This window comes from Megalops cyprinoides, chromosome 1 (genome assembly GCF_013368585.1).
Source record: "Megalops cyprinoides isolate fMegCyp1 chromosome 1, fMegCyp1.pri, whole genome shotgun sequence".
NCBI classification, from domain to species: domain Eukaryota; kingdom Metazoa; phylum Chordata; class Actinopteri; order Elopiformes; family Megalopidae; genus Megalops; species Megalops cyprinoides.
In genome coordinates this window covers 71,885,177-71,906,236 of record NC_050583.1, presented here as the reverse complement: position 1 = coordinate 71,906,236, position 21,060 = coordinate 71,885,177, and the positions used below count along the sequence as shown (strand labels likewise).

At 38.7% G+C, this 21,060-nt stretch overlaps 1 protein-coding gene across 6 annotated transcripts in view; it reads left to right on the top strand.

The window, feature by feature from the left end:
* LOC118792261 (protein FAM135A-like) overlaps window positions 1-21,060 on the top strand; it is a 106,883-nt gene that overhangs the window by 74,565 nt on the left and 11,258 nt on the right. For all 6 annotated transcript variants that reach the window (XM_036550090.1, XM_036550081.1, XM_036550072.1 and 3 more), the window contains 4 exons: window positions 8,693-8,790; window positions 10,014-10,165; window positions 16,682-16,792; window positions 17,137-17,250. In XM_036550090.1, coding sequence (XP_036405983.1) covers window positions 8,693-8,790; window positions 10,014-10,165; window positions 16,682-16,792; window positions 17,137-17,250 — 475 coding nt within the window. The remainder of the gene's footprint in view (window positions 1-8,692; window positions 8,791-10,013; window positions 10,166-16,681; window positions 16,793-17,136; window positions 17,251-21,060) is intronic.

Below are 21,060 nucleotides of genomic sequence, written 5' to 3'. Positions count from 1 at the left end.
GGGACCATATCAGTGAAACTTAGGTGTAACGTTACTTAAATTGAAAGAACTCATAAAATAAATGGAGATGGGCGTGGATAGAGGAAAATGTCTCATAGCCACTTGATGTCCAAACAGTGCCATCTGTGGTTTTCTTTAATTTACTGTTAAAAGAAGTTGTCTCATGAAGGAATTCAAGTAGAAGTGCTCATTTTGGATTAGGTATGTCATTACCTAAATTGTGAATATGAATTTAAAATATACTGAAAAAAATAACAGTTAAGGTGCTACACAATAGCTCTGAACAATTCTAGTTGTTTTTTTTATTAAATTATTTTATCTTGTGAAAACTCCAACTGGCTCCTGAAATTCTTCATCCACCAGCCTGGCTAGTGGATCAAAAAATAATTTCAGACCCTGAACTATCAAATTTTAACTTCCTGGTCCATTTGGGAAAATAAAGGCATTATTCTGATAAAGTATCTTAAATTAAAATTATGATAATTCAGTTTGCTAAAAAGTAAAGACAAATCAACTGACAGACTGAATCTTTTGGTTCAGATCATTAATTAAGTCAAAATTACATGTCAACATCTCATATGACAACAATTAAATAACCAAAATATATAAGTATTTGTGGTTGTGGTGATACTATTTAAATCAGATGTAAATATAGATGTAAAGATAGTGTAAACTGGAAGAAAGATATGAATATTCAAAGCTGTGCATCAGAAGAGTGGAAGAAATCTAACATAACATAATATGCTGATACATTTCAACAATGTAGGGCATAAAATACAGATCCCCTGTAGTGGCATACTAAACAGACTAATTTCAAATATAAAGTGAACTTGCAGCCTTAAAGTACCCTTAATGTTTCATTGCTTATACTGCTTACACAAATCATTAAATGGATTCACCCAGACATAATTCAAATGTTTCACATCGGCATGTCATCCAACATGGTTGTGGGTTCAAATGTAGGAGTAGTGCTTCACACATAATATTGCCTTCGCAAATGTGTTTGTTGCGAAGGCAATATTATCACTTCTATTATCACTGTCCGTTATCACTTCTAATGCTACCCTGAAAACATATGTGATAAAACTAGCTGTTTACTAGCTGTATATTTCCAATACTGGTACATGTCCTGTTTCAATCTGATGCACTTTTATTGTGTTATCCATTTAACCTTTTTTAATGGAATACTATACAGCACTCATGTTTGGAAAATAGTATTGAAATTGCTACAAATATCAAGAATATGGTTTCCGGTTCCACCTCTGGGAGGATGACAGCTTAATTTTCGAGCTCCCCAACGGTTTTGTGAAATAACCCCAAAAAACTTTAGTTTTGTCAATCCCGGTGAACATTTTTTTTAATAAATGGAGAAAGGGGTTACTACTAGAAATAGGACAGCCATGAACGTGATAGAAAATTATCCCGAATTGAGGCAGGGCAGCTGAAGCAACTCTCCGGGCTCGTATCCACATGGCAAAGATGGCCCCGAAGTTAGCCTGCGATGTATTCTCAACGAACTCCGGGAGTTCAGAAGAGACAACAGAGTACAGCTCTCAGACATTAAACAAGAACTGAAGAGAACAAACGACACACTGGAAGAGGCAGAGGGGAGAATTGATGAAACGGAGACCGTGCTTCAAGCAACATAAACATTAATCAAGCGGCTAATGCGGCACCAAGCTAATCTGGAAGCCAGGCTGATAGACCAGGAGGGTCGAGCGCGGAGAGATAATTTAAGGATTTATGGAATACCCGAAGATAAAGAGAACACTGATATGGTTGGTTTTCTGGATAACTTGTTGAAAAGCGCGCTCAACTTTCCCTGTGACAAGGAGTTCAGAATTTAGTGGGCACACCGTGCACTGGCACCGAAGCCCAGTGGCTCGCAGGCAAAGCCCCAATCTATAGTGGTCAAGTTCGGGAGCTACCGGACGAAAGACGAGGTGCTCCAGAGAGCATGGCAGAAAAAAAGAAGTGTTCTATAACAATGTTCGCTTCTATGTTGACCATGACTTCCCCCCTGAAGTGCTTAAGAAATGCACCGAATGCACTGAAGCCAAGAACGTGTTGAAAGAAAAACAGACGCCATACCCTGCAAGGATGCGGGTCTTCTATGATGACGGCACCCAGGATGCTGGATGCTGTGGAGGTGACAAGCGATATGGTTTCACACGGGTTCCCACTTAATGTGGTGAGGTCCTCTGTTGCTCCGGATCAAGAGGAGATCCAGCTCCTGTCTACTTGGCAGGTGGCAGGGAGACAGCGCAACCGGGGTGGAGATCAGGAACTCAGTGCACACAACCCAAGAAAAACCACCGCTCTCAATACAAGGAAAAACTTCAGGAATTCAGAAGGCAATCCCCCACAACAGAAGACTGATGGTTTATAGTCATTTTGTAAATGCAGATAAGTTTTTATTTGATTCTTGAGTGCTACGCCTCATCTTGGTTATTTGCCCAGAAGACTGCCATGCAGTTTCACATAGCCTACGTGTAATTCCTACAGTTCTATTTTCTAACTAATTAAAGTGGACATGAAACACAGGATGTAGTTAGCATAATTTACAAGATGGATTCCCACTCTAAAAATCCTTGCAGGTTTAACACTGTCAGTGAAACTGGATTAAAAATAATAAGTAAAAAGTAAAAATAAAAGTAATCTAAGTTACATTTTTGAAACAAGTGTAGCGCCAACTTGTCTTAGCGTAGAATGCAACGTCCTGAGGTTGGTTGTCTTGGAAATCCTACATTAGTTCACATAAGCTAACTAGTGACAGCACTGACAATCACTGACTCAATGGAAAATAAGAAAATCCAAACTAAAAAGCGATGCAAGGGGGGTCACTTTTGTATTGCCCCTGGATGCAACAATGTATTTTATAGAGTCAAAAACCAACGAAAGATTGTCCACTTTCATACTTTGCCTCTTAAGCAGCAAGCAGCAATCGTTGGCTAGCTGCACTGAAAAGAAAGAATCCTCCAGTTAGCCGTGATGCTGGGGTTTATACCAAACACTTTATAAATGAGGACTATGTGGATGAGAGGGTTTTTGAGTCAGGTGTACTGGTGGTTTGCCGGACCAATGAGCTGAAGTCCGAGGCCACTCCCTCTGTATTTGACTTTTCCTCTTATAAGGTTGGGTGTACAGACCGTCCGACCCAGTCTAATAGCAAAGAAGTAGCTGTGCACCGTAAGGAAAGGGCCCAACGGGCCCATCTGGCTGAGCAGAAAGAGGTATGACCAGGGTTATGTTACGTCTTTTCTTGTCAAAGCACAGCCATCTAGTTTACAAACTAATGATTAGATAATATGTAAGGGATAATGTACAGCGAGCTGGTCATTATTGCGAAATAAACCCCGACAGGGTGATGCAGGACCCCAACACGAAGCGGATAATGACCAGCTCGCTGTACATCATTCCACCAATTACATGGCTAATTACTAAAGACATCAATAATTTGACACAAAATGTTGATTTAAAAATGATTTTATTGATTTAAAATTTTATATCTAAAATTTTCTCAAAATAAATTCCAACACACTTAAGTCTATACAAAACTGGTCAAAATTAGGCTGTTTCATGTCTACTTTAAAGGAGCCGGGATTTGTTAATTGGTGAGTTATCCTCAATTAAAAAAAAAAAAAAATTAAATATAATTTTATTATATTATTTATAACCTTATTTGAACTTTGGCTAGCATGCCAAAATGCTAAGCCCCTTATTGGGGCTTTGACTTTTCAAAGTCCTGCAAGGCTCTTTTGAAACGAGCCTCAACATCGGAAACAACTGTTCTTAACCGTTTCGGTGACGTTTTGTTAAAAACTGTTTCAGCTTGGTTTTTGTTTTATGTTTGTTTCTTGGGAGAGAGATTTTAGTGTACAAATTTAATGCCAGTAGAGATAATGGAGAGGTTTTATTTGTGGTAATCAATGTAGGAGACTATGAATAAGCAAGTCCTTAAAGTTATCTCGTTTAACGTGAATGGGATTTTAAATCCAGCTAAGAGAAGTAAAATATTGTCAAAAATGGAAAATGCACAGGTTGTGCTCTTCCAAGAGACATACCTCACTCCATCAGAACATGAAAAATTAAAGAGAATGGGGTTTTCAAGGGTGTATTATTCATAGGAGAAGTGTAGCAATTTTAATATCACAAAAGTATCATTTGAACAACTTTCAGAAATATCAGACAAGGAAGGGAGATATATAATAGTCTCAGGAAAAATACATGGCACCGTCATAACATTATGTAGTATTTATGCCCCCCCCCCCCCCCCCATCCCCCGAAGTGATTTTGCTTTGTACAGAAAAATATTTGATTTGATGATAGGGGCCACAGGAATTGTCATATGTGGTGGAGATTGTAACATCCGTCTTAACCCAAACCTAGATTCATTCAAAAATTCGACTACTACATCATTGCATAGGAAAATTAATGTTGTAATGGCAGAACTGGGCATGTTAGATCTCTGGGGAGACTTTTATCCATCAGGCCATGATTATACTTTTTATTCATAACCCCATGATATATATTCAAGAAAAGATTTTTTTTTGTGTCAAAGAGAGATCGCCATAGAATGCATAGCTGTGATATTGGATATTGGATGTATTGACTTATCTGATCATGCACCTCTCTCTTGTACTATATATATTAGTGATAACCCAGGAAGAACATTGTGGAGGATAAATACAAGTATCTCAAACAACCCACAATTTAAGACTCAAATGAGAGAGGAAATAAAAATATTTCTGGAAGAAAATGATAAGGAGGTTGATTCAGCCATAGTATGGGATGCCTTAAAAGCAGTTGTTAGGGGAGAATCATATCCGTTTGTGCCCGTGAAGAAAAGAAAAACAGTTAGGACTAATAGACCTTAATAAAAGGATCTTGAGACACTGCATAAAAGGCAACAAAAAACAAATTTAATGACAAAAATAAAGAAAATTAGAAATGAAATAAATATATTCACAGGAAATTGCAAAAAAGATATTTACAAAACAGACATATTATGAGTCTGGCTCAAAATCAATAAAACTTTTGGCAAGGAAGCTACAAAAACAACAAGCGGGTAACACTACATACAAAATATGGGACCCGGATTCTAAAACTATACAATATAAACAAGATGAAATACAAAAACGTTTAAAAAGTACTACAAGTTTTTGTGTACACAACCACTCTTAGAGGATGAGCAACAAATTGACAAGTTCCTTAATTCTCTCAATCTACCTGTTCTATCAGAGGAACAAAATCAAATATTAACATCTGCGGTAACTGAGACAGAGCTAAACAGCGCCGTCTCCTGGCTTAAAGTGAATAAGTCACCTAGCCCGGACGCCTTTCCCTCAGAGTGGTATAAGGCTTTTCGATTTGAGTTAATACCAAGCCTTCTTTGGGCTTGCAATACAACCTTAATGGATGCTAAAATGCCTCCATCATGGAGCGAGGCAGTGACCTCAGTTATCCCCAAGGAGGGAAAAGACAAATTAGAATGTGGATCATATAGGCCAAATTCAGTGCTGAATGTTGATTACAAATTATATACAGCCATCCTTGCCAGAAGACTGGAAAAGATCTTTCCTCAGCTTATACATAACGACCAGACTGGGTTTATTTCACAAAGACAATCATTGTACATATTAAACCATATTCAACAAAACAAACTTGAAGCCTTCTTAGTTAGTTTTGATGCTGAGAAGCCTTTTGATTCAGTGAGTTGGCCTTTCTTTTACAAATTCCTTGAAAGATTTGGCATGCACAAAAACTTTGTTAAGGGCATCCACACACTATATAGTTAATCATCAGCCTGGATAAAAATAAACGGGTACCTTTCAGACACCAACATATTAGAGCGCAGATTGAGACAGGGGTGCCCAATTTCACCGTTGCTCTTTGCACTTTATATAGAGCCTCTCGCACAGTGGATAAGACAGACTGAAAACATCAAAGGCACTTGTATAAATGGAGAAGACCACAAGTGGCGTTGTACACCAATGATTTTTGATCTATTTCAGTAAACACTCTGTAACTCATTTTCTGAATTAATGAACCTTTTAGAAACATTTGGTAGATATGCAGGATATAAACTAAATATACACTATATGGACAAAAGTATTTGGCCACACCTGTTTTTCAGGGTTTGGGCTAGGCCCCTTATCTCCAGTGAAGGACAATCTTAATGCTTCAGCATACCAAGACATTTTGGACAATGCTATGCTTCCAACTTTGTGGCAACAGTTTGGGGAAGGCCCTTTTCTATTCCAACATGACTGTGCCCCAGTGCACAAAGCAAGGACCATGAAGACATGGTTTGATGAGTTCAGTGTGGAATAACTTGACTGGCCCGCACAGAGCCCTGACCTCAACCCCATCGAGCACCTTTGGGATGAACTGGAAAGGAGATTGTGAGCCAGGCCTTCTCGTCCAACATCAGTGCCTGACCTCATAAATGCTCTACAGAATGAATGGGCACAAATTCCCACAGAAACACTCCAAAATCTTGTGGAAAGCCTTCCAAGAAGAGTAGAAGCTGCAAAAGGGCGACCAACTCCATATTAAAGTATATGTATTTGAATACAATGTCATTACAGTCCCTGTTGGTGTAATGGTCAGGTGTCCGAATACTTTTGCCCATATAGTGTAGCAAAAACACAAATTTTGACTTTTAATTATACACCCTCAAAACACCTTAGAGAGAAATTCCACCTTAATTGGAATCAGAACTCATTGAAATATTTAGGAATATATTTGCTGAAAAAATCCCAACACTGGCAGAGATAAATTATGTCCCCCTCTTAACAAAAATTAAAGATGACATACACGGATGGAATTCCATTTCTTTTCTTGGTCTCAGTCATAGAATGACTGTAAAAATGAACATTCCTCCACAATATCTCTTCTTATTTCAAGCACTCCCTCTAAAAATTTCCTCAAAACAATTTTCCAAATTCAATAAGATCAGTTCTAGATTTATTTGGCAGGGGAAAAAATCCAGGGTTAAACTCAAAAGTCTACAACCCCCAAGGGAGAAAGAATGAATGGCACTACCCGATTTTAAGGATTTTTTTTTATGCAGCCCAGATGAAACCCTTAATTAACAAGTGTAACCCAATATTTCATGCCAGGTGGAAAGACATTGAACTTTCCATTATGAGTGATCCCCCATTTCATGTAGTATTGGCTCACAAAAATCTGGGAAGATTTATAGATAATGTGCAAAATCCATGGATCAAAGCCCAATTAAAAATCTGGAATATGATAAGAGAAGAATATGAACTTATAAATTACAAATAATTCAATGGTGTGCTTATGATCCTGAGTTCAAGCCTGATAAAATAGATCATAGATTTAAATCCTGGATTTCAAAAGGAATAACAGCATACTATTCCTTTGCAGAAAAGGGACAATTAAAAGACATTGAAAACCTGAGGAAAGAATATTGTCTTGAAAAATCTGAATTTTATAGATATCTCCAGATATGTAATCATTTCGAACATTAGAAATAAACATTAGAAATAAAACAGACTTTAATGATCCAATACTGAGAATATCATTGGTGCCTACCAAAATGATTATAATAAGGGTGCTGTCTCTAGATTTTACAAAGGCCTTATGGCAAAAAAGTCCCACACTACAGAATACATTAAAGAAAAATGGGAAAAAGAAGGTAATTTTTCAGTATCAAATGAGGATTGGCTTGATGTATGTAAACTCCAGTGGAAATGCACCAGCTCTCACGTATGGCAGGTGTTTGGGTGGAAGTGTTTTATTCATTTTTTTATTACACTGAAACAGAAAGCACATTTTGATGGAGGGGATGCCAAATGTTGGAGACAGTGTGGATTTCAGGAAGCCATTTACTGGCATATATTTTGGGAGTGTCCAGTGATAAGACCTTCCTGGACAGAGTTTCATGAAGCACTGACAAGCATACTTAGCACTGATCAGCCCTTGCAATTTTCCACATTATTCTTAGGAAATGTTCATTTTCAGGCAAGGTGGCCTGATGAATATTTACTTGGTATTTTGATATCTGCTTGTAAAAAAACACTCACAAGGCGTTGGTCACTTTATAAACTTCCCACAATACAGGAGTGGACAGATATAGTAAATGACATTTATCTTATGGAAAAGATTACTTTTTGTCTTCATCTTCAGAAAAATGTATTTATTAAATTCTGCACCAAGTGGATTAAATATGTTAGGCCCTTACAGCCAGATTTTGTGGAGGTGCTGAATGAATGACCCTGTAATGCTGTTTTATTCTAGCAAGGCTCATTGATTTTTATTTTATTTTCTCTCGTCTCCCCCTGATATACTTTTCATCACGCTTATGTACACACTTTACCTCTCCCAAATTGTACAAAGTTCTTAAATTTTGCTTATTTTTGTATTTCTTATTACTTATTTTATTTTCTTTGTAATTGTTAAAAAATCTGGATGGCAGAAAAATGAAACTGCTTTTGTTTTGATGTAAGGTTTGTAATATATACTGCTGTCCCAAAATAAATAATTTCAAAAAAAGAAGATGGGTGATAATAATTACTCTTCTTGTTATTAATATATCATATGTTAACAGAACATGCAATGGTAGCAAGGTTTTGAAGGTTAACAATTTTGAAACATTTGTAACATGTTACACTGTATTAGAATTTAAATTCCTTAATACAAAAATTCATAATTCCTTCCACAGAATGATACCTTTGCTGATTTTGAGTCAATGACAGACCGTCTGTTGGATGAAATAGTGCAGTACATTCAGATTTACAATCTTGCCATCTCAAAAATAAGGTAAGTGTCACTCTCCTTGTAAGACCATGAATAAGTGCATGTCTTTGGCCTAGCACACATACTTCTTGAAGATCTCAAGTTTGTGTAATGTGAATGAACCTGACAAATGTTACATTACATAATGTGGGGGGTTGTGGACAACACAATACACAAGTTTTGAAATTGAAATGGCTGTGAAAGCCTGTAGTGGTGGGACATGGTACGATTCTCCAGAGACATAAAGTTTAACCCACAGCTCATTGATGCTGCCCTGTATGTTTATAAACAAATAACAATAACCCTAGGACACACAAAGTCACCAAATATTTCTGTCAGGCTACCAACCCATTTCTTTCCCTTATGCTTCCATTAATTCTGTTATTAACTGTATGCAGATGAATTAAACAGGTTCTCTTGCTAAAGCTCAATAAATTCCTAAATAATAAAGAATCTTACACATTCTGTTTTTTTGGGGGGCAGGGAGATGGAGGGCAATTATCACATTCCAAGAGTTTTGCTGCTTTTTGCTGTAGTGGTTTACAAACACGTGTGTTTTTTTTGTTTTGGGTTTTTTTTTGTTAAAATACTACATTATTTCATGGTTGTTTTTCATTGCCTGTTGGCAATCCCTCACTGATCATGAAACTGTATGCTTTTAGCATGGTAATGTGACGGTAACAAAAAAGTAATTAAACAGCATGAGAACTACAGATGGAACAAAGAAGCTGCAGACAATAGATGTTGTTAAACAACAATAACCACATCCATCTGTTTACAGTGATTAGTACCATGTAACGGAATTGGTACACTTTTGTAGTTAAGGAATTGTTAATTTGAATACCATATTTGCTACAATGCAAATACAGAGTAAGACTTTAATTACTGAAGTAGTTACCATGTAGTTGCACAGGTATATGTGCAACTCAATAAGTGTTACCTGGAATTATCTTTGTTTTGGTTTGTTTGTACTTGTGAAAGAAAAGATAAGTGATATATCATGCCCAAGGTACCACATGTACAAACACAATTGGTCACAGATGTAGAGCGCGTACCACCTCTCCACACTGTCAAATTACATAAAGTACTTTTATCTGATGTATATACATGGTGTTTGTATATAGACCATGTATGAGATTTAGCGGTGCATAGGTTCAGCTTTGATTTTATACAACTGATAGATATCTCTGTCAGTGGAAGCACCTTGTGGGTGCAGTGATGAGGCAAAAGGTACACTTTCTCCACAGCTTTGTAGGACATTCCCTGGGGAACTTGATCATCCGCTCAGTGTTGACAAGGCCCAGGTTCAAGTACTATCTAAACAAGCTGCATACCTTCCTGTCCTTGTCCGGGCCACACCTGGGGACCCTTTACAACAGCTCTGCTCTGGTCAACACAGGTAAGCCATGCTGAGCACAAGTACTCGAGTATCAAGTACTCGCAAGTGACAGCAATGATGACCATGACAACACCCTGTCTGTGCAGGTGTGTCATTCCCCCGTGTGTGTGTCAATCACATTTGTTGCATGGGAAATTAGCCATTGATTGGGGGGAGGTGTCGGGGCGGGAATAATTAGGAAAATTGATAGGTCATTGGTTGATTGAGGAGGGTGAGACAGCTTTTTGGGGGGGGGGGGGGGGGGGGGGGGGGTTCCGGTTGAAGTTCGGGGGGCGAGGGGGACGTTTTGTTTTTGGTTTGGGAAGAAGAAAAGAAGTTAGCAACACCTCCCAATACCCACTTAAGTTGTAAAAAATTAAAGGGAATAAACGACTTATTTTTTTGCAACTGTCGCCGCTTCCGACTCTCTGTGCAACGGTCACGACACGACAATATATATGTAAGTCTGAATATATAAATTCAATTCCTGAATATACAAATGTAACTCTGAATATATAAAAGTTAGTTTATACTCAGGTGTAGGTACAGTGCCGTCCACAGATACATTTGTTCATTTTATTTGTTCAACTTTTACGGACAGTAACACATAAATCGCTTTTAATGTGGAACGCGATCTCATGGGAAGTGATGTTGCAGTTTTACAACCTCTCACCCAACCAAAAAACAGCAACAGTAAACAGTAAACAGTAAATGCCCCCCCCCCCGCAGCGATGCTTGTAAAAACCGGGTGCATTCCTTTGCTCCCTCTCTTGCTGCTCACTCTCTTGCTTTTGTACGTCCGGAGAAGACGGATGTACCGCTCACACTCTCTTGCTTTGTACGTCCGAAGAAGACGGACGTACTGCTCGCCCTTTCTCTTGCTGCGTACGTCCGAAGAAGACGGGCATACCTCTCTTTCTCTTGCTCTCCGCATCCGAAGAAGACGGACGTACTGCTCACTTCCCTTCTTCCTTCACACGTCCGCAGAAGACAGACGCTTGCCTCACACTCTCCCGAAGGCCGCACCACGCAGACGGGACATGGACAGCCGAGCTAAAGGCCCTGTCCTGGCTTAGATTCTCCAAGCTAGTGACGCATTGCTAGCGGAGGTCAATAACATAAGAGCCGAGTTTCAGAGCAGCGCGAACTTGTTACCAGCCGGAGACAAAGGTGCGACCGGACCCACTTCAACGCGTCTCCCGAAAGAAACCCTCATCCAGACCAAACCAGACCAGCCCGGGCTCCCCAACGACGGAACCGCCAGCGAAACCATCCACGTAACCGCAAGACTGGAACCTCATGTCTTGAAGTACAGTAGGCTATTAACTCTGGGCATAGGTCTTTGCGTAGCTAAACACCCGATTGTTAGCTACATTGATGAATGTTGTACATCCGTGTGTTTCACATCATTACGAGTAATGAAACTAGCTGTTTTGTTGTTCCTAACTGATTTGTCACACACTATTCACCGTGCAGCGTTAGTTAAGATACCACACAGAGACGTAGGGTCTTTGCATGTGTATCGTCTTACTAACCCCGGTACCTCCTTTTAATCCGCACAGAATAGCCCCGCGGTTATCAATCGTCCTAACATATCCTGTACCAGACAGACGTTATGTTCACTCACACATGCACATAGGCAACTCAAACTCGCGCCACTCGCATGCTCCTTTGTTCTCTTTGAACACGTGTGTTCAGCAAGCACGCGCACCCCCACGTGCACGCGCAGCACACGCGCCACTCAGAACAAAGGAACACACACCCTATGACACGCTCACGCTCAAGTGTCCTTGACAAGAACGGTCTTTTGTGTTTTTCCATAGTATAGGCTGCTACTTTGTTCATATAATAAAGTTAAAGACGAACTCAAAACTTGTGTTTGTCATTTCACTCATGTGGTAGGATGAGTACTAAAGTGTTATTTAACATTACAAGACAATTGGTTGTCTGTCTGTCTTTCTACCTTTTTCCCGCTGGTAGCTTGTGACAATTTAAAGGCCAGTCGGATCATAACACTTGTAAAACACAAAATGTAATGCACAAACACAATAAAACAAAAGTTTATCAAATGTTGCGCTGATAATGCCAGTGTTGTCAGCGCAAAGCTGTCATATAACTCTGCTACTAGTACAACGCTAGCCAGACACGAATAACATCTTTTACTACAGTCAGATGTTACCTCTCTCAGAGTTTAGAGAACAACACAGCTAATAGCTGAAATGTTAGCCAAAGATGTGCTCCCTCTAAGTTTTGTTGAGGGGGAAGGATTCAGAGAATTAATGAATTACCTTGAGCCCTAATATGACGTGCCTTCTCGCAAGACAGTCACCACAAGAATAGACGCTCTAGATGAAAGGAGTGCTTCTTTACTTAAAGACATCCTGTCGAAGCCAGAAAGGGTTGGTTTAAATAAAATATCCAATTATCCAAAGTATTTCTTTATTTTTAGTCCAAATTATATTGTGCTTACTGGTGATTACACTCGTTGCAAGATCAATCTCCCCCCCCCCACCTGGGATATGAGTACTCGAGTACTTCCTCATTTTCTCTGTCAAGTACTTGAGCTGTCAGTATGACCAAAATGCACATCCCTACTCAGCACACCTCTATATGAAACAACTTTGAAGTAGAATTAGAAGAATCAGACCTTGATGATTTATATACACTTACAAAATCATGTGCATACACACAAATTGACTATCTCTGTCTGTACCAAGGTTGGGGTCAATTCCAGTTTACACTGAAATTCATTAGACAATTTACCCACTTATGAGATGGAGAATTTTTTGATGAATTTGAGGAATCTTAAAGCATTTGGATTGGAATTGAATTGAAATTTATACAGTTTGAATTGAATTTGAAATGGAATTGTAACAATAAACAAATCAATGTCTGGAAGTGGAACTGAATAAGAATATAGACATTCAAAACTTGAATTGAATTAGAATTGTGCATATTACATACCTTCAGGGGAGCTGGATTTTTTGTGCAAGTAGGGGTCTAAAAGGTGATGGCAGGGGAAAAAATCCTCCATGCTAATGGAATGTTCAAAATGGGTACAGTTGTAAACTTGTTTGTTTCATTATTGGCATAGTTGTTGCACTAACTGGTACTGAACAATGAAACATTGAACAGTGAAACAATGTGGGATGAAAATCAATATCAGAAAATATCGGTTATTTCCTGTGACAGTCTTTGCTGATAGGCCCTGATTCAGACTTAAGGGCACTGAGAATTTTTTTTTTTTTTGCATGCCTTTCCAGTTTTTCAGTTTTTTGGATTTCAGACTTGATAAATATTCTCACAGAGCTGTTAGACCTCATTGCAGAATGCAGTCGCAACACATTCACTTCAAGCATGAAAGCTGAGCAGATACTTCTGAGAAAATAGAGCAGTTCTGGGACCAAGATGAACTTTTTCAATTCTAAAGCAGAAAATACTACACAATAAAAATGTCGGTATCAAATATTTCTATTTTAAGAAGAAAAAGATACCACCATGTGCTCAGTTTTTTTTTCTTTGCCTATGCCTGAATGCGCTTAGTAGTAACAGAGATGTGCAACTCTCCACGGAAGCACTTTTAAGCGGCGTTTACATGCATGTATCTCAAGTCTGAATTGGAGCCGTTGTGTCTCAGACACTAGACACAGACTAGATAATAACAGCAAAATATTGCCTTTTCCCTTGATCCATTCATAGATCCATTGGGGGTTAAAATGATACATATTGGAGGACAGGGGATTTGAGAACATGGGGTTAGATGTCAAGGTAGCTGGGGGCTGGTTTCTGAGAACTTGGGGGCTGATTTTGAGCGGTGGCATATCAGAAGGGGGAGGGGGGCACATGTTATGTACCATCCATGCAGGATTTTTAAATGTATTTTAGGAGGTCAGTTTGTTCGTTTTGACATCATTACTTAGACGTAAGTCTACTCAATGATAGATTACTAAATACTACATTATGAATGACAGATGCCATTTTACCTCACTGCTCTTGGCACCTGTTTATGCTCTAACGTGGTTTTTTTTTATTTGTAATATTGACACCAATACGGGAAATTATATTTACAGCAGCATTTGATTAGTTCAGTTTAAGCATTCCTGATATATTGTTTGTTTAATAATTGCAAACCTATGTCCACACTGTGTACATCCACAACATGTTAATCTAACTAGATGTGTGTGACTTACTTATTCTTACCTTTGAACATGAGGAATAACTTCCTGCTGTTTGCTTCCTGGTGCTGGCTGATGTTGCTGCCTGCCTTTTTACCTTTAACTGTGACAGGGAAATAGACAAGCAGAGTATATTAGTTTTACTAGTTGGCTTCACAGATCAGCCATGTAGCTCCAATTATATACATTGACTGTGTGTAATATATGAATATAAAAAATCTGAGCTGTATAGCCTATGTTCGATCCCAATCAGGTCATCAGCTGACGATGATCAGTATCCTACAGTGCCAAAGCAAATTGTTGCATCATTCTGTCAGGGATAGAGGTGGGTATGTCAGCAAAGGTTACTTGTATTTCTAACAAAAGCCTTTTTGAGGCTCCTGAGTGGATCAGTCAGAAAGGATATCATTGAGGAAAGAATAAATATATTTATTGCCATTTTGGTATATTGCAATATATTTCTGCTTTGTATTGTATGTAATGTATTTTACAAGTATTTTTATTATATATTTGGGCCGAACAATGTATTTCTCAATATATTAAAATATACTTAATTCTCATATGGGTGAAGGCAGTGACATGAAGAAACCCTGGCCAACATTTACAACCTTATTCTCAGTGTAATGGCACCAGGATGAAAACTGCAAACCCTGCACATCTGGCATTTCTGTGGAATATGCTGATATGAAATTGTCAAAAACCATTGTGTTGCATGAGTTTCTAGTCTGTGCCATTAAATTCAAGCCCTGGAGAGCAGACATTCATGTGTGTCTGTTTTGAAATGTAAAGACAGAAATAACAACAATGTAAATGTCAGACTTTTCCATCTGTAATGTGATCTTCCAACAAAAAAAAATCCAGATACAAATAGAACAAATAGTTAATTATTAGGAACATTTTAAATAAAAAAACTATAACACCCGAATTGCATAAGAATGCACATCCTTTCATAATGGAGTCTCTAGCTGTGTTCAAAATTAACCAATCACATTCAAAATCATGCCTGTAGGTAAACAGCATACACCTGCCATCAATGAAAGTGATTCTGATTAAACCCAGATTAAAGTCAGCTGTTGCTGTAGGATTTGCTTGAATGTTTGGGGTTGCATCCTACTGAGAGAGCCATGGTCCGCAAAGAGTTGCCAAAGAAACTGCAAGAGCTAATTGTTGAAAATTACCAATCAGGAAAGGAATATACAAGAATATCGAAGGCACTGGATGTACTGTGGAGCACTGTCAAACCCATCATCAATAAGTGGAGAAAATGACCCTCCAAAATTGATGAGAGGACGAGGAGAACTTATCAGGGAGGCAACTAAGAGGCCAACAGCAACACTGAAGGAGCTATAGGAATTTCTGGCAGGTACCGGTTACTCCTTGCATGTGACCACCATCTCTCATGTTGTGCACATGTCTGGGCTATTGGGTAGGGTGGCAAGACGGAAACCCTTTCTTACAAAAAGGAACATCCAAGCTGTCTAAATTATGTCAAAAGATTCATTCAGTCACCCCAAACCATGTGGGAAAATGTGCTATGGTCTGATGAGACAAAGGTTGAATTTTCGGCCTAAATTGTAAAAGATACAGTATGTTTGGCGCAAAGCCAATAAAGTTCATCATCCAAGGAACATCATACCAACTTTGAAGCTTGGTGGTGGTAGCATCATGCTTTGGGGCTGCTTCTCTTTAGCTGGGTCAGGGGCTCTTGTCAATATGTCAAGATAGATGGGATAATGAATAGCTTCAAATATCAAGATATTTTGGTACAAAACCTGCTGGCCTCTGTTAGAAAGCTGAAGATGAAGAGGAATTTCACATTCCAACATGACAATGACCCAAAGCACACATCCAAGTCAACCAAGGCATGGCTTCAGAAAAGGAAAATGAAAGTCTTGGAACGGCCCAGTCAGAGCTCAGACCTCAATTCCATCGAAAACCTGTGGAATGACCTAAAGAGAGCTGTACACAGGAGATCCCCTTGAAATTTGAAGGAACTTGAACTTTTTTGCAAAGAAGAATGGGATAAAATTCCATTTTTTGCAAAGTTAATAGAGACTTATTCACAAAGACTTGCTGCTGTAATAAAAGCAAAAGGTGCTTCCACAAAGTATTAGTTGGGCTAGGTGTGCAAACTTATGCAATTAGGGTGTTGTAGTTTTTTTTAATGTTCCTAATAATTATTTGTTTTTTCTCTGGATTTTTTTTGTTGGAAGATCATATTACAGATGGAAAAAGTCTGACATTTACATTGTTGTTATTTCTGTCTTTACACTTCAACCTGCAAACCTGCAATTTCATAAGGGTGTGTAGACTTTTTATATCCACTGTAGGTCCTGATTGTTGTGCTTTTACATTTACACAGGCCTTTGGTTCATGCAGAAGTGGAAGAAGTCTGGCTCCTTGTTGCAGCTCACTTGTCGTGATCACCCTGACCCTCGTCAAACCTTCCTGTACAAGCTGAGTAAAAAATCAGGTGAGCTTTGAGGTTTTTGTCTTTCGTTCACTACAATGACATCTGTACAGCGACAGCAAGTCAGTGATAAAACAGTTCATCTTGTACTGTGAAGACTGAAAGTTCTGTTTGCAATGTATAATCCACAGTTACCACTGTGTCAAATGATGATAACAATTAATGTAACATTATTTTCAATGCAGTGTTTTCAGTGTTTATTACATTTCAATGTGGGTGTCCCTTATTATGTATCAATCACAGCTTGAAAAAAGTTGGTCACCTTTCGTTTTGCACTCTAGTGTTTTAAGCTGTAAATACTTACTGGTCTACTATTGTGACAAGTGCTATTCCCACTTGTGTTTTAGGCCTTCAGTTCTTCAAGAATGTCGTGCTGGTGGGCTCACTGCAGGACCGCTATGTCCCTTACCACTCTGCTCGCATCGAGATGTGTAAAACTGCCTTAAAGGATAAGCAGTCAGGTCAGGCATTCAGGGATACTTGATTGTTCTACTGCAGCATACTGTTCTTTGTCCTCAACAACATTCTAGAACCTGTATTATGCTGAAATACGATACATGTATTTCAGCATAATGTATCTTGCATAATGTATAATGCATCATCTTGTTTCTGATGATGCATTATACGTAGTGTCTATAATCCGTACCATACATGATGTCCATAAAAGTCAGAACTAAGTTACGCAAGCTTTTTGAGGCGGCTTGTTAGATAAAAAATTTAAGCTAGTTTTTAACTACTAATGGCAATTATACTTCTCAGCATCTTTATGGTAAGCCGTTTTCACATATGAACTCCGGACAAAGTGTGGAGAATCAGGTCCGCAACTTGTCCGGAATTGCCCTTTCACACATGTAGCACGCAACAGGAGATTGTCCGTGACAGAGGCATTCTCACCTACAGGAAATACTCCGCTTTGGTTTAGGTGAGGGGCGGTGCCTGGGTAGAGTGTGCAGAAGGCAAGACATGACGCAAAAAGTACACTGCAGAAATCGCAGTGGCTTTATTCAAAACCACCTACTGCATACTGTGTATTGCGTGCTACACAAGTAGGCTATGTACTGTATACTGCATGCTGTTTTTCAGTGTAGTACCCAGTATGCGACCATTAATAATTACATTTGTAGTATGTTACATTGTGGCTCGAAATCATTGCGAGTTTAGAAACGTCCAGATTTCCTCGTGATATTTTCCAGTTAGACGCCACTTGCATCTGAGATCACCTAAAGTATTCACAAGTTGAAGTATTTTCAGTTTTTTTCTTTTCAATGTCTTACCTTTCGGTGGTACGGGTACATAATGTGGCACGGAGGAGGAGAAGGCGAACATCGCTATTATACTTTTGGGTAGCCTATAAAAAAAAATCACACATAGCCATCCAAATGGTGCTACTGGTACACATAATTTATTATTAATTATACATTCATTATAACAATAAGGTAAGTTTTTGTTGTTCGCTATGTAATGTTAGGTCACCAGTTCACCTATCTCACTGTACCTATCACTATTACTTAGCTACAGCTTAGCTAGCTACTAACCAGATAATAAACTACTAACCAACGTTATTAATCATCGTAAGAGACAAGTTTTGGCAGTATAGCTATAGCTAACTATATCTTTAATGATCATTGGACTCAAAATAGCATGTATTTGGACATCTGCAATGTCAACAAAACAGTGGAAAGCTATGTACAGGTATGTGGAAAAGACTACGAGGCAGATGTTTGTATTCTTCCGGTTTCACGCCAGTCACATGACAGAAACGTCAGCAACACGCCCACTCACTCACGGTGGATTCTCCGGAACGTTGCCTGCTCTGTTCACACATGGGCTCACTCCGACATGAGGCGGACTTTTTACTAGGGAGCTGGCAGAAAGAAGTCTGTCACATGTCCAGTACGACTTATTCGGACATTTGCATTCACACATGCAGCTCCTCTGGCTAAGGGCCGGATACGTTCCGGCTTTCAGTGCATGTGTGAAGAGGATAGAAGAGCATATTTGTGACAATACCCTATTTGAGTGCAGTACAGTACCCTTCCTCCTTTCTTTCTGTATAGTATGCATTTAAGGAAAATTAAGTCTATTTTTGATATCCTCTTTTCAAGGTGTCTTTTCTTTATCAGTCTCCTAGTCTATACTCAGCCACATTAAACCTGTTTTACATGCAGTAATATGTGCCAGCGGTCCAATAGCTAACTGGCATAGTCTAATCTTAGTGTGCAGATTATGATCAGAAAGTATTGCAAGATCACAAATGGATCCCTCTACACAAAGACACTGGTAATGTTACCCTGTGACAGAAGTTAGCTAGCTAGCTAGCTAAAAGTGTAAAATAAAACTGCTCACTGATGTATATCAAGGCTAACTAACTAGCATGTAATCACATTGAGATGTCAGCTCACACTAATTTAGCCATGTATGTATGTTAAGGATGAGATAAGAGGTATAAAAAATAAGGATAGAATTTTGGTTTATGATAACAAAGCTATTGCTGACACCCTAAACAGTTACTTTGTGGAGAGTTTCACTAGTGAAGTGTTTTCGCATATGCCTTCAGGTGCAGTCAGTTCTCAGAGACTTATGGAGGAAATTGATTTAAATGATGCAGAAGTACTAGATAAACTTCAAAAACTTAAAACAAATAAGGCAGCAGGCCCCAATGGAATATATCCAAGAGTTCTCAGGGAACTAGCAGAAGTGGTTTACAAGCCTCTGACAGTTATTTTTAAGCAATCTCTTAAAACTGGAGAAATACCAGATGACTGGAAACATGGCAGCGTAGTAGCTATCTACAAGAAAGGAGACTGGATTGATCCAGGCAATTATAGACCTGTCAGCATAACTTGTATCACATGTAAATTACTGGAATCCATCATTAGAGACCATTTGGAATTATACCTTGAACAAAATGGTATCTTAAATGATAGCCAGCATGGTTTTTGCAGAGGGAGGTCATGCTTAACAAACCTCCTGGACTTTTTTGAGGAAGCTACAGGATGTTTACACTCAAACCAAGCTTTTGATATTATCTATTTGGACTTTCAAAAGGCATTTGACAAAGTACCGCATGAGAGGCTCATAGAGAAAATGAAATCTGCAGGAATTACAGGAACTATCACTGAGAGGGTTCGAAGTTGGTTGTCTAGTAGAAAGCAGACTGTAACTGTGGGAGATATTTCCTTATTTCCTTATATACATAAACGATCTTGAAGCATAGATTAGTAGTAAAATAGTAAAATTTGCAGATGATACAAAACTAGGGGTCTAGCGAACAGTATAGAATCAACTAAGGTAATACAGGAAGACCTAAACAGCATCCAGAAGTGGGCAGATACCTGGCAGATGACATTCAATTTAGCTAAATGTAAAGTCTTGCATGTGGTAAATAAGAACCTTAGATAAGACTACTTCATGGGGGGAAAAAAACTAGAATGTGCTCAATTTGAAAAAGACTTGGGAGTAATAGTTGACCCAAGCTTAACAGGATCTAGGCAGTGTGCTGTAGCAGTAAAAAGGGCCAACAGGATGTTGAGATATATAGCCAAAAGTATTGATTGATAAATCTAAAGAGGTTGTATTGAAATTATACAATGCTCTAGTCAGACCTCACTTGGAATATTGTGTGCAGTTCTGGGCACTGCACTGTAAAAAAGATATTGAGGTTCTCGAAAAAGTTCAAAGAAGGGCAACTAAATTAGTTCCTGGCATGAAATATAAAAGCTACAAGGAAAGACTCAAGTCACTTAACCTATTTAGACTTAGCGAGAGGAGACGTAGGGGTGATTTAATAGAGGTTTTTAAATTTATAAAAGGGCTCAATAAGGTGAACTACAATACATTTTTAGGATGAGTTCAGTCAGTAGAACAAGGGGACATAAATAGAAACTAGTTAAGAGTAGGTTCCACACTGATATAAGGAGGTATTATTTTACACAAAGAGTTATCAATACATGGAATAGGTTGCCAGGTCATCTAGTTGAGGCAGAGATCCTTGCTGTGTTCAAGTCCAGACTTGATATTCTCTAATCTCTAACACGACAACTCAGCTGATCCCATAGGTTTTCTATGGGATTCATGTCTGGAGAAAGTGCAGGCCACTCCATTTGGGGTATCCCAGTCTCCAGCAGCCATTCCCTAATGATGCGACCTTGATGAGCTGGAGCATTGTCATCCATGAAGATGAAATTAGGCCTGTGTTGTTCATGCAGGGGCACAATGACTGGATTAATGATGTTATTCAGGTAGTATGGGCTTGTCACTGTACAATTCAC